General features: G+C 27.9%; 1 protein-coding gene across 1 annotated transcript; it reads right to left on the reverse strand.

The window, feature by feature from the left end:
• Positions 1-4,841: 4,841 nt before the first annotated feature.
• On the reverse strand, positions 4,842-9,887 carry LOC136081916 (uncharacterized). Its single transcript, XM_065800346.1, has 6 exons — positions 9,826-9,887; positions 6,587-6,852; positions 5,963-6,232; positions 5,604-5,809; positions 5,177-5,336; positions 4,842-5,026 (listed from the first exon to the last, which is right to left on the reverse strand). Exons 1-6 carry the CDS (start codon positions 9,885-9,887, stop codon positions 4,893-4,895), a joined length of 1,098 nt encoding a protein of 365 aa, XP_065656418.1. The 3' UTR covers positions 4,842-4,892.
• Between the last annotated feature and the right edge of the window lie 5,126 nt (positions 9,888-15,013).

A 15,013-nucleotide genomic window follows, 5' to 3' on the forward strand; every position in this document is an offset into this window, starting at 1 on the left:
GAACCTTATTATGTATAAAGTTAAAAGTTTTTGAGCCTAAAAAAAGTTACAGAAACCTCCCTATCTCCCTCCTATTTTAATATTTTTTTTTAAATAAAGAAAATTTGACTTTCAAACCACGATTTCTTTGTGGGACACTGCAGTGTCCCATGCATGCGTGCTTGGTTTTTGACAACATTTGAACTTGCATCAGTCAATTGTTTGCAGATAATATACTCAAGAACTATATTCAAATATCATATGAACATGTTAGAGAATGTTCATATAATATTTGAACATCACAAATTTAATAATATTGTTGTGATATGTTATAAATAATACCATAATAGATTATGATATGAAAGTAAGATAGGATATGAAGGCAATGAATAAATTTATTTATAGAAATTTAGATGTTTATTTATTAGTTTCAGAATATTATATTATGTGTGACCGCGGCTTTCTATAATAACAGGCCTTGACATCGCGCAACAAAGTTGTTAAACTGAAGGCCAGTTCCTAATACTGTGTTTACATTTTTATCTTTTAACATTAGACGAAAGTTTGTGTTCGCGCTTTTTTAATAAATCTTTAAAATTTGATTGGTTTATAAATTAGATAGCGCAACTTCAAACGATAACTTTGTAAGGTTCAAGGCGTTAACATTGTAAGGTAATAATATTGTCAAACTAATGATAAGTTTTTTTAATAATTAAAATGCCTTAAAAATGCCTTTAAAATGCTGTGTATCTCTTTGCAAGTCAAACTATCTCAACTACAACAAAAATATCAATTTGTACAACTACAACTACAATATCAATTACAACTACAACAAAAATATCAATACTCAACTACAACAAAAATATCAATTTATAAATTCCCAAAGAATCTAGAGGAGAGAAAAAGATGTAGTGAAGCTATTTCAAGAACTGGTTTTATTGTTATAGACTATACAGCAGTATGTCAACTGCATTGGCCAAATGAAGCACCTTTTGAAAGCAAATATGGGAAGCAACGACCTTTAAACCCACCATCTGTTTTTAAAAATATTCCGCCTAGTTGTTTAGCCACACCAGCATGTAAAGTTAGAAAAACTGTAACTTCAAGCGGTTTTCGAAGCATTTTACCAGCTGAGTTAAATGATTTTCTAAAAGAGGATGAACTTATATTTGACGATATTCAATCTTTATTAAGTGATAATAACGATGTTATTGTTTTCCAGCTTAATAAAAAAAGTTTACACATACAATCAAAAATGTACAAACTTGGTGTTCCGTTATTTGTTTTAGTAATTTTCAATGATTATTCATTTGTAGCTAACCATAATGGCACAACCTGTAATATTTCATCTTTAGCTGTATACAAATTAAAGTTAATGAAAACAAAATCAGCTTTATTTGAAGCAGTTAGATTTTTAAAAAATAAAGAAAGTTTGCTTCAGTCAAATATTCTATTCGAACACCTTAATGCTATGAGAAAAGTTAATGTTGGTGAAGTTTTATATACTTCAGATATTATATGTAGAGCATATGAGTATTTTGCTTTGCGACGAAGTTTATATGATTGTTTGTGTATTGACTACAAGTTGTCAAGTATAAGGACTTTAACACGATTGACTTCAAAAAAAAGCTCAATGGAGGACCTAAGTTTCATAAATAGTATTTTTATGAATTTAAATTCATTGAAAAGAACTTCCATACTACTAATTGATGAGGTCTATGTCAAAGCTTCATTACTTTACCAAAGAGGTGCTTTGTTTGGTCAAGCAGTAAACTACCCTGAAAAGTTAGCTAAAACAATTTTATCATTTATGATTAAATGTCTTTTTGGAGGTCCAGAATTTATATGTAGAGCTCAACCTGTTGCAAATCTTTCCTCTGAATTTCAGTTTGCTCAATGTCAACAAATTGTTGATACGATAAATAATATTAAAAATAATAAGACACTGGTAATAATTACTGATGGCAACCGTGTAAATCAAAGATTTTTGGAATGTTTAAAACAGTTGATAGTAAACTATGGTTAACAACATCAGGTATATATTTTTTGTATGATTATGTGCATCTCTTAAAATCTATACGAAACAATTGGTTGACAGAAAAGACTGACGAACTTCAAGTTTTGAACAATAAAGAACTGGCTTTGGCTAAGTGGAGTGATTTAGAAACTTTATATAAAATTGAGTGCAATATTCTTTTTAAACTCTCTAAACTTACAGCTAAATCAGTTTATCCAAAACCAATAGAGAGACAATCTGTAAAGTTTTGTTTGTCTGTTTTTTGTGAAGAAGCTGCATTAAGAACGCATCCAGAGATTGAAAATAAAGCATTCGAAGGTACTGCTGTATTTATTGAAAAAAAATTTTTTTTTTCGAATGTTGTTAATGTCAAAGCACCTGGTGCTGGCATTTGGTTTAGAAATGAATTCTGCGGAGAAATCCACTCAGTTGGTGATCAACAGTTACAACTGCTACGAGATATTGCTGAACTGTCAAATTTTATGAATCCTACAGGTAAGCGTGAAAAACAGCTTACGCTAGATACTAGCAATGCAATAGCGCATTCATGTTATGGCTTTATTGATCTTGTAGAAACTTTGTTGAGTAATGGAGCAAAGTATGTCTTATTAGGTTGGTTTTCAACAGATCCACTTAAAAAAGCTTCTAAGCTTCGACAGGAATCTGGAGGTACTTACTTTATAAACGCTAAATCTGTAATTGAAAAAATTAACTGCTAAATTGATGATACAACTTGACATTCCTGTTGATGGTATCGATGGTCATACTTGTGACATATGTTTTAGAGATATTTCTACTGATGAAAAAGAACTTCTGGATAATATACATGATCTTGAAAGCTCAGTTAATAAATCTACATTAGTGGCTATAGTTTACATAGCTGGCTATGTGCAAAAAAGCGAAATAAAAATTTATGATGATTCTATCAATTATTATTATAAATATGGAAGTTATCTGTATAGCCTAAACAGAGGCAGATTTGAAATTCCTTCTGATACTCTTTTCTAATGGTCAATATTTTGCTTTTTTTTTCAAGGTGCTACTGACCCTTTATGCAGAACATTTTGTGTTACTCAGTTTCAGTTCATTGCTGCTAAATATAAATTTAAAATCACAAAAAAACAATGCAGAGTATATTCTAATATTCTGCTAAAGAATTACTCACTAATTACCACTCCCAAAATACTAAAGCTATCATAATTTATGTGAAAATTAGTTTTGTAATTTATTATGCTATTTACTTGTTATGTTTTTTATTTTCTCATTAGCCTATATGTCTCTCAATATGTTTGGATTTGTAAATATTTACCCTGTTGAGATATATTGATAAAACTTTTTTTTGCTTGATTCAACTTTTGTTGGTGTTTTTTTATTGTTGGTGATTTTTATTGTTATCATTTTTAGCAAAAAAAATTAAAAATACAATTATCTTTCTAATATATATATATATATATACTTTGTTATGGTTCTGCTTGTTATTGATACTATTTAATATTACATAAATGTTCTTAATGAAATTTGAAATACAAAAAATATGATTATCTTTTAACAATTTTTTGGTTTCTTTTTATATTTCCGTCTTTACTAGAAATTATTATTAGAAAACATAGACTACCATTACACCCTACCTAATATAAAAATGTATCAATATAAGTAAAAGTGAATGTTTAATCGGCCTTCAGTTTTTACGGCATTTTGCGCGATGTCAAGGCCTGTTATTATAGAAGGCCGTGTGTGTGACAAAAAAGTAAAGATACTTATGCATCCAGTAGCTATTGCGCCCAACGTCTACATTATTGAAAAAGAAGGTTTTTACATTTTTGTTTTTGTTTTTTTGTTTAACTACTTATCCTAATTGATCACTTTTTTTCAGGATTCTCCCCATGGGTTCAATCTCATTACGCATAATATGTGTTCAATTATCCATAATACGTTAGTCATTGTAAGTGATAAATTAGGAAATAATTATTTGTGAAATATTGTAATCATTAATGACTTCAACCTGGCTAATAATTAAAATTGCTCGACTAATAAGGTTCCTTATTAAAATTGCTCTCTCTCTCTCTCTTTCTCTCTCTGTATATATATATATATATATAAGTTCTTTTTCATCAGTAGAAATATCTCTAAAACATATGTCACAAGTATGACCATCGATACCATCAACAGGAATGTCAAGTTGTATCATCAATTTAGCAGTTAATTTTTTCAATTACAGATTTAGCGTTTATAAAGTAAGTACCTCCAGATTCCTGTCGAAGCTTAGAAGCTTTTTTAAGTGGATCTGTTGAAAACCAACCTAATAAGACATACTTTGCTCCATTACTCAACAAAGTTTCTACAAGATCAATAAAGCCATAACATGAATGCGCTATTGCATTGCTAGTATCTACCCAGAGGGCACGCGGACGTCCATAAGACGTCCATGGACGTCCGATATTGGACGAACGGACGTCCATTTTGGACGTCCATAAGACGTCCTATGGACGACTAAATGAAACGGCACTCGTCCGCCCATTTCGGACGTCTATTGACGTCCATGGACGTCTAAAATTGGACGAACGGAAGTCCATTTTAGACGTCCATAAGACGTCCTATAGACGACTAAATGAAACGGCATTCGCCCGTCCATTTTGGACAACTATGTCTATAATTTCTAATATTTTAGACGTCCATGGACGTCTAAAATATTTTTCAAAATATGTCTAACTAGATAGTCTAATTAGATATATCTGTGTGTCTAGGTAGAATTACATCTGTGACAGAGTATAAATATTATTTTAAAAACTTTGATCAGAATTTCAAATGCTTATAAAAAGGTGTGCTAAAACAAAAACAACTGAAATATGTAAAAAGCATTTACTTTCAAAAGTAATAAATTTACAAAGCAACAATTTTAAGTTGCTTCTTCTTCGTGAACGTCAGCATCGTTAACTATTTTTACTTTCGGCAACGCCTGCTTCAATAAATCGCCAACAAGGGCTTCGATAGTTGCGGCATCATAACCGGTTCTTTCAGATACTAAGCCTTCTAAACAAACAAAAAAGTAAATTACAATTGTTAGTCTTCTGAACAAAGAAATGGTTTTTATATAAACAATTTTTTATTTTTATATGTAAATATAAAAATAACTTTTTTTTTAATTCAACTTAGGAATGCATAATACAATCATTGCCTAACCTTTAATACACTTGTAATGTTGCGTAGCTGTAAACTTAAGCTTGCCCTTCAATCCATCTTTACTAAATAAGTTTTGGACTTGTGGCACCATTAACTGGTTTAAAACATTTTTGACAGTTTTGCGTGCTGTTGCACCACCAATGGCTTTGATTTGAGTGATCTGAGAAATTGTTAAATTATTAAATGTAATAAGTTCTAAAATCTAATATCGTAAAAGTTAAATTTTATATTGCACCTTTACATTTTCACAAACACGATATACTAACGTTACAAGAAACATTACTTGAATAATCATCAGGAACATAATAGATTCCTGTTTCATTAGAGTTGACCACAAATAACATACAACTTTGTTGTATGTTATTTGTGGTCATCACCTGTTTTAATAGTATATAGAATATACTCCTGAAAAGTTTAATGTTTATACCTTGTTTTTCATAGCACTAGAACTTGCTCTGAGAATTTCCTCTTCTTCATTAAAACACTTAATATCTTTATGTGGGATTGTAATTATGACACCCACATCAGTAGCACCACTTTTTGGTTGTGTTTCCATGTTGTCCAATCGCTCCATAATTTTAATTTGATTTTGCTGCAACAATTCTAGTTTTATTAGCATGGCATACTGAAACTCTAAATATAAATTCTTTATTTGTATTAAAGCCAACAGGAAAAAACATTTATAAAACTAGAGGTAAAATTAGCTTTTAAAATTTTAAAAGAGAAAGATTATAAGAGCAGAGAAATAAAGATCATCACAAACCTTAATACCATGCAAAAACTTACGTTTATTTGTCATTTCCTTAAATGAAACACCACCATCACCTATCTTGAAAGATGTTGGATTTTTGTTAAAGTGGTACGATTCTAAATCCAATGATCGTTGGAAATCTTCATTTGGTCTTGGCTGTATTACACAGCCCACTTTACTTTTTTTCCATGGAGATATAAGTGGCACACCCATTTGAATTGGTGATGAAGAACCAGATGGTGTGCACTTTAAAACATTCAAATTTGGACTTGGAACTCGTTCCTTTGGGTTGAGTATATTTGAAACTATAAAATCAAAAAAAATAGAATAAAAAATTAAATAATCCCAGAACACACCAATTAAATACCCAACATATTAAAGCTCTATATACATTATTATCATAAATTGCATTGGTCTTATTTTATCAATTTTTTCTTCTTATTATACTAATTTCTTCAAGGTCCAGGGGTAACTATTGTGTAATTTTTGTTAAAACCTTATCTCAAGCCTATAACTGTGAAAAAATAACCTTGCTGAACAAAGAAACTACACAAGCAAGTTTCTGAAAATATTAACTTTATTACAAAATATATAACAGTATATCATCTGACAAAAAAAAAATGCAAACAGTTTTTAAATGAACCAATAGATACACTTACCAGGACGATCATCATTTTCATCTTCAGTTAAAAAGTTTAACATTGCCTGACATGTTTCATAACTTCCACACTCCAAAATAAATTCTAACAACATAAACTCTTGCCAGCCAGGTTCTGGACTAGCCCATTCAGATAAATAAACACCCACAGTTTTTTTTCCTCGTGGAGGATAGTATACTATACTTTCTTCTGCATTAACCCAGTGAGTAGGTACTACTGTCTTAGTGTCAATACCATCTTCTTTAATTGCAACAGTACTGTACAACCTACAATTTTAGATAATTATAAACTAAATAGCAAATAAGTCATAACAATTAAACTTACTATTTATTATGTACAATATATCAATGCAAAATTGTAACTCTTGTATATTTTGAATTGTTTTGAGGATAAATTTTATGTTTTTGTAAAACATATATGATTCTAGAAATTAGCTTCATAGTTAAAAAATGTATAAACCTTCAATAAATACATAAAAAACAAAAAAATATGCAATTTCAAAAATTCACATTATTTAATAAAGATATTACAACTTTGTTATTTTTATATGGAATACACACACATTTTCTAAGTAAGTCATGCATGTTAATTGTTTGCATTGCTAGACTACAATTTTTGTTTTTGATATAGTATATATTAAGTATCTTAGATTCTACAAAGCTGTCAAAGAAATTGTTTAAACGATTCTTTTTGTAGATTTCACAAACTAATTGATCGTTTGGTAAAATGTTTTTAACAAAAACAACAAAATATTTCGTCATGAAACAAGCATTCTTAGAAACATCAATTTTAGTTATTAATTTTTCTTTACGTGGATCATCTAATTTATGTTCGCTTAAGCGTTTTGCAAGTTCTACTAAAGGATTTTGTTTACCTCGTGCTAATCTTTTTAATTGTTGCAAAAAATTCTCAAACTGGAAGCAAGAAATCTCATCCAAACTACTTTCAAAATGTTCAACATCATCTGTTATATGCAGAAGACAATGAACATTGTAGACACAAAATGTGTCACCAAAATGTTCATGAGCGTTTGACACAAAATACTCCAAGAGTTTTTTTGCATGGCTCAAATATGTTCTCCTAACATCATTATTCTCCTCACACAACATGCGGATTGCTAAAGATAAGCTGAGAAAATGTTTATACATCTTAGGATTGAGAATATCCTTTAAAACAACGATACCCACATATAGTAAAAAAGTTCTTAGTTCTGTGGCTTTCCATCTATTGACATCTTCTAAAGATCTTGTTTGACGCACAAAATCTGATGGCAACTTCCCATTTAAATTAGTGAGTAAATGAGAAATCTCTTTTAAATAAGGTGTTGATAAACGACCATCAAATATTTGGGAATATGTACCTTTGTAGTAGTATAACATACGTCTCATAACACCTAAATTAACTAAGTGCATATAGTCTAGAGCAAAATCCTGAATCATGTCTAAACCTTCAATGTCAAACAGTGGAGTTCGTGTATGATTATGGCACCGACCATCTTTATCTTGTTGAGAGTATAATCCGACTTTTAAATCAGCATTGTTTCTATTTGCAATTGTTTCGTGACTTTTATCATAAACAATACGACCATGAACATAAAAACCACGCAAATTGCATCTCTCACATGCATAGTATCCTGAATGTTCAACTGTGCCTTTTAATAGTGCCCTAGCAGGAGCATCACATGTTATTGCAAACAAAGAAATATTAAAGATCTTACCAAATATTTCTTCTGGCTGTTTAAAAGTCCTTAACTCTTCTACAAAATCTTCTAATAATTCAGAAGCACGTGGCTTTATTTCACCACCATACAACCCAACAACAAAAGGTTTAAAATATCCAAATTGACAAAGTATAGGCCGAATTTGGTAGGCACTTGATTCAAAAATAGGTAAACCATCTACATTACATATAAGATTAATTTTAGAGTAGAAGTCTTGAACTTGCAATATATTTTCAATACCTTTTTTTATGCCAAAATAAATGAAATTTCCATTATCAAAAGATGTTGTTTTCACAACTCTTCTTGTACACCAAAGTGTACTTGCATCTTTTGGTATTTCCTGGTGCCCATGACATTTTAAAATAGTTAATAAATCATTGGTACATTGCCTTGTGCAGTTGTGTTTTAAACTCCAAAGTTTTATTTGATTTTGAAAAGTAACAAATGGTTCTTTTTCAATATCACTATTGTTAAAGACATACATTTCTTCCTGATCACCATCTTTAATATCTGTGAATCTCTCTATCTGACTTTTAATAATTGAATCAGAAGAAAAAACATATTTTTGTAGTACCCCATTACTAAATGTTGGCCTTAAGGCACTAGTTAAACTCGGATACACAACATTTTCTGCAGCAAAATTACATACAGATTCACTAACTGCACTCTGTAAGCCTTCAAAATCTGAACTTTTAAAACCTTCCTTTCGAATAAAAGATTGGGAAAATTCACAGACAGCTTTTTTAGAATTTCGCCAGTCTGTAAGTCGCTTTCTTCTAAATTTAAATAATCTATTAATTTAACTTATACAAAAATTATAAATAGGTAAAAAGCAACTATATGGCTGCATCTTACTAAGTTTTATATTTTTTATGTTATATATGGCTATAACACTATAATTATTTAAGTGTTAAGTTTCAAAACAAATTTATATATATATTTATATTAAATATATATATATATATTATATATATATATATAAATATATATTTATATATATTTAATATATATATATATATATATATATATACATATATATAAGTATATATATATTTATATATATTTAATATATATAATATTAATATATATATATATATATTAAATAAATATATATATATATATATATATATATATATATATATATATATATATATATATATATATACATTTATACACACATTTATATACACTGCAGTTTATATTTATAATTAGATACATGCATAAATTTTAACAATATTTTTATATATTTAGTATATATAACTATATTTAAATGTATATTATATATTTGAATACCAAAACATTGACATGAAAAAAAAAATAAATTTACTTGAAATATAAAATACATTAAAACCCACGTACGTGGGTTTTAATGTATTTTATATTTCAGTACGAGTATTTTATATATATATTATATATTATATATATATATTATATATATATATATATTATATATTTTATATATATATTATATATTATATTTCAGTACGAGTATTTTATATACGAGTACGAGTACTCGTACCTTTGTATTTTCTTATCGATAGAAACATTTTTTCTTTTTGTTAATCTAAGCTTCGAATCCATTATAATATAAAAATGCAAAATTTAATAACACCACTTGGAGATGATCTCAGTTTTAAAGAGAATCACTTTACTTTAAACACACGTGGGTTAAACTAAAATAGTTCGTTCGGCCGGATCAGAATCGACCAGTTTCGTCTTAATAGGTCTGTTTTAGACTTGGACGAACGGACGAACATTGGACGTCCTATGGACGTCTAAATAGGTCCGTTTTAGACGTGGACGAACGGACGAACTTAGTACGTCCTATGGACGTCCTTGGACGTCCTGTGCCCGCTGGGTAGCGTAAGCTGTTTTTCACGCTTACCTGTAGGATTCATAAAATTTGACAGTTCAGCAATATCTCGTAGCAGTTGTAACTGTTGATCACCAACTGAGTGGATTTCTCCGCAGAATTCATTTCTAAACCAAATGCCAGCACCAGGTGCTTTGACATTAACAACATTCGAAAAAAAAAATTTTTTTTCAATAAATACAGCAGTACCTTCGAATGCTTTATTTTCAATCTCTGGATGCGTTCTTAATGCAGCTTCTTCACAAAAAACAGACAAACAAAACTTTACAGATTGTCTCTCTATTGGTTTTGGATAAACTGATTTAGCTGTAAGTTTAGAGAGTTTAAAAAGAATATTGCACTCAATTTTATATAAAGTTTCTAAATCACTCCACTTAGCCAAAGCCAGTTCTTTATTGTTCAAAACTTGAAGTTCGTCAGTCTTTTCTGTCAACCAATTGTTTCGTATAGATTTTAAGAGATGCACATAATCATACAAAAAATATATACCTGATGTTGTTAACCATAGTTTACTATCAACTGTTTTAAACATTCCAAAAATCTTTGATTTACACGGTTGCCATCAGTAATTATTACCAGTGTCTTATTATTTTTAATATTATTTATCGTATCAACAATTTGTTGACATTGAGCAAACTGAAATTCAGAGGAAAGATTTGCAACAGGTTGAGCTCTACATATAAATTCTGGACCTCCAAAAAGACATTTAATCATAAATGATAAAATTGTTTTAGCTAACTTTTCAGGGTAGTTTACTGCTTGACCAAACAAAGCACCTCTTTGGTAAAGTAATGAAGCTTTGACATAGACCTCATCAATTAGTAGTATGGAAGTTCTTTTCAATGAATTTAAATTCATAAAAATACTATTTATGAAACTTAGGTCCTCCATTGAGCTTTTTTTTGAAGTCAATCGTGTTAAAGTCCTTATACTTGACAACTTGTAGTCAATACACAAACAATCATATAAACTTCGTCGCAAAGCAAAATACTCATATGCTCTACATATAATATCTGAAGTATATAAAACTTCACCAACATTAACTTTTCTCATAGCATTAAGGTGTTCGAATAGAATATTTGACTGAAGCAAACTTTCTTTATTTTTTAAAAATCTAACTGCTTCAAATAAAGCTGATTTTGTTTTCATTAACTTTAATTTGTATACAGCTAAAGATGAAATATTACAGGTTGTGCCATTATGGTTAGCTACAAATGAATAATCATTGAAAATTACTAAAACAAATAACGGAACACCAAGTTTGTACATTTTTGATTGTATGTGTAAACTTTTTTTATTAAGCTGGAAAACAATAACATCGTTATTATCACTTAATAAAGATTGAATATCGTCAAATATAAGTTCATCCTCTTTTAGAAAATCATTTAACTCAGCTGGTAAAATGCTTCGAAAACCGCTTGAAGTTACAGTTTTTCTAACTTTACATGCTGGTGTGGCTAAACAACTAGGCGGAATATTTTTAAAAACAGATGGTGGGTTTAAAGGTCGTTGCTTCCCATATTTGCTTTCAAAAGGTGCTTCATTTGGCCAATGCAGTTGACATACTGCTGTATAGTCTATAACAATAAAACCAGTTCTTGAAATAGCTTCACTACATCTTTTTCTCTCCTCTAGATTCTTTGGGAATTTATAAATTGATATTTTTGTTGTAGTTGAGTATTGATATTTTTGTTGTAGTTGTAATTGATATTGTAGTTGTAGTTGTACAAATTGATATTTTTGTTGTAGTTGAGATAGTTTGACTTGCAAAGAGATACACAGCATTTTAAAGGCATTTTTAAGGCATTTTAATTATTAAAAAAACTTATCATTAGTTTGACAATATTATTACCTTACAATGTTAACGCCTTGAACCTTACAAAGTTATCGTTTGAAGTTGCGCTATCTAATTTATAAACCAATCAAATTTTAAAGATTTATTAAAAAAGCGCGAACACAAACTTTCGTCTAATGTTAAAAGATAAAAATGTAAACACAGTATTAGGAACTGGCCTTCAGTTTAACAACTTTGTTGCGCGATGTCAAGGCCTGTTATTATAGAAAGCCGCGGTCACACATAATATAATATTCTGAAACTAATAAATAAACATCTAAATTTCTATAAATAAATTTATTCATTGCCTTCATATCCTATCTTACTTTCATATCATAATCTATTATGGTATTATTTATAACATATCACAACAATATTATTAAATTTGTGATGTTCAAATATTATATGAACATTCTCTAACATGTTCATATGATATTTGAATATAGTTCTTGAGTATATTATCTGCAAACAATTGACTGATGCAAGTTCAAATGTTGTCAAAAACCAAGCACGCATGCATGGGACACTGCAGTGTCCCACAAAGAAATCGTGGTTTGAAAGTCAAATTTTCTTTATTTAAAAAAAAATATTAAAATAGGAGGGAGATAGGGAGGTTTCTGTAACTTTTTTTAGGCTCAAAAACTTTTAACTTTATACATAATAAGGTTCATAAAGATAAAGGGACTTACGAAGTACATTGAGGAACAAAAACAGGATATTTACAGAAACCTTTCAATTTTTAATCTGGAGTACAACAGTGTAATTAGGAATAAAGTCTCTGGGTTCAGTATTCAAAGTAATATGATCTAAAGTAATATATAAATTAAATAAAATGCTTTAAAATGCATGCAGTTATACATATAACTCCTGATAGTTAACTATATGTATAATTAGTTATACATAAAATTTATTATATAAACTTATTTTTTATAAATTAGTACCAATTAATTCAAATTCAAGATTTAGTTCAAGTTCAATTTCTTATTTGTTCATTGTTTTTTCACTATTTTATATTTATTTGTTCAAATTTGTTAACTAGTACTAATTCTTACTACAGTAAGAACTTTTATCATTGTTGAACGTGATTTTATTAGTAACTTAATTTTACTTTCAACATATTTTGACAACACCCTTTACATTTTAAATGATGACAGCTTTACTTTTCTATTGATGTTAAATTTATTACGTTTCAATAACTCAGATTGAATTTAAACTGAATTATTGTAAGGGTTTGTTGTATATCAAATGGTGTTGTAAATAAAGCAAAAAGAATATATATATATATATATATATATATATATATATATATATATATATATATATATATATATATATATATATATATATATATATATATATATATATATATATATATATATATGTATGTATATATATATATATATATATATATATATATATATATATATATATATATATATATATATATATATATATATATATATATATATATATATAGTATTTAGGCTATGGGATCATCCATAAATGATGCTTGTAGATAGAGGGGCAGTGTGAGTTTAACAATAATTGACAATGGGGAGGGGATGTTGAGACCAAAATAATGTCAATTAAAAAATTGAATTAAAAAAAAAAGTAAAATATTTTATTTAAAAAAAAAGTAAAACAATTTATGCTAGCTATGAGCAGGTTTTAGAGGTATTTACACCAACAATGTGGTCTAAAAACTTCTTGCTTTTGTTGCTTAAAACTGTAGAGGATCATTGGAAAAACAATTTAAATTCAGAAATTAGCTTACTTATCTGAAAGAACAATTTATGTTTGTTCTTTTTACTTTTAGTACTGTTGAGAATAAATTTATAATTGAACCAGAAAAAAATTAACGGTATATGCATTTTTTATATTATATTAACAATTCAGATATACCATCATAATATGATAACAAAAACTGACATTATTTTCAATGGGAGATGGCAAAAAATTGACTGAGTTTGATAAAGGGTGAATGCATAAATGACCCTATGATTTAGGTAAAATAAGTAATCAATTTGCCATATTTCTCTTTAGAAAGTGTAAGAAAAAAGCATTGTTATGCTGAGAACCTACCTATTGAGCAAGCTTTGACCACCTATTTTATAAATTTGAGAGACAGAAGTGGAAGTGCGAGTCGCAAAAGAACTAATAACAATGCTCTAAATTGATTTTAACTTTGTAGACTAAAATTAATATAGTATTTAGAAACAATATATGAAGTTTACATGATTTTTATAATTTGTATTTATTTCCATTAATTATCAGTTGTCAGTTTCTATTTTATAAAATGAATTAAAAAACTACTTATTTATATTATAATAATAATACATAAATACTAGTTTCCTAATGCTATTATCATCTCAATGTTAATGGTATTCATTTTAAAGTGAAATTTTGTATCAATTTTATTGTTTTAATGTTATATATATATATATATATATATATATATATATATATATATATATATATATATATATATATATATATATATATATATATATATATATATATATATATATATATATACATATATATATTATTTTTACTTTATTTACAACACCCTTTGATATACAACAAACCCTTACAAAGCTTACAATAATTCAGTTAAGATCCAATCTGAGTTATTGAAACGTAATAAATTTAACATCAATAGAAAAGTAAAGCTGTCATCATTTAAAACATAAATGGTGTTGTCAAAATATGTTGAAAATAAAATTAAGTTACTAATAAAATCAGGTTCAACAATGATAAACATTCTTACTATAGTAAAAAATAGAACTAACTGATAAATTTGAACAAATAAATATAAAATTAACAAAAACAATGAATAAATAAGAACTTTAACTTGAACTAAATCTTGAATTTGAATTAATTGGTACTAATTTGTTCAAGCATAACCTTAAAAAATAAGTTTTTATAACAAATTATATGTATAACTAGTTATACATATAGTTAACTATCAGGAGTTATATGTATAACTATATGCATTTT

This window comes from Hydra vulgaris, chromosome 06 (genome assembly GCF_038396675.1).
Source record: "Hydra vulgaris chromosome 06, alternate assembly HydraT2T_AEP".
Taxonomy (NCBI): domain Eukaryota; kingdom Metazoa; phylum Cnidaria; class Hydrozoa; order Anthoathecata; family Hydridae; genus Hydra; species Hydra vulgaris.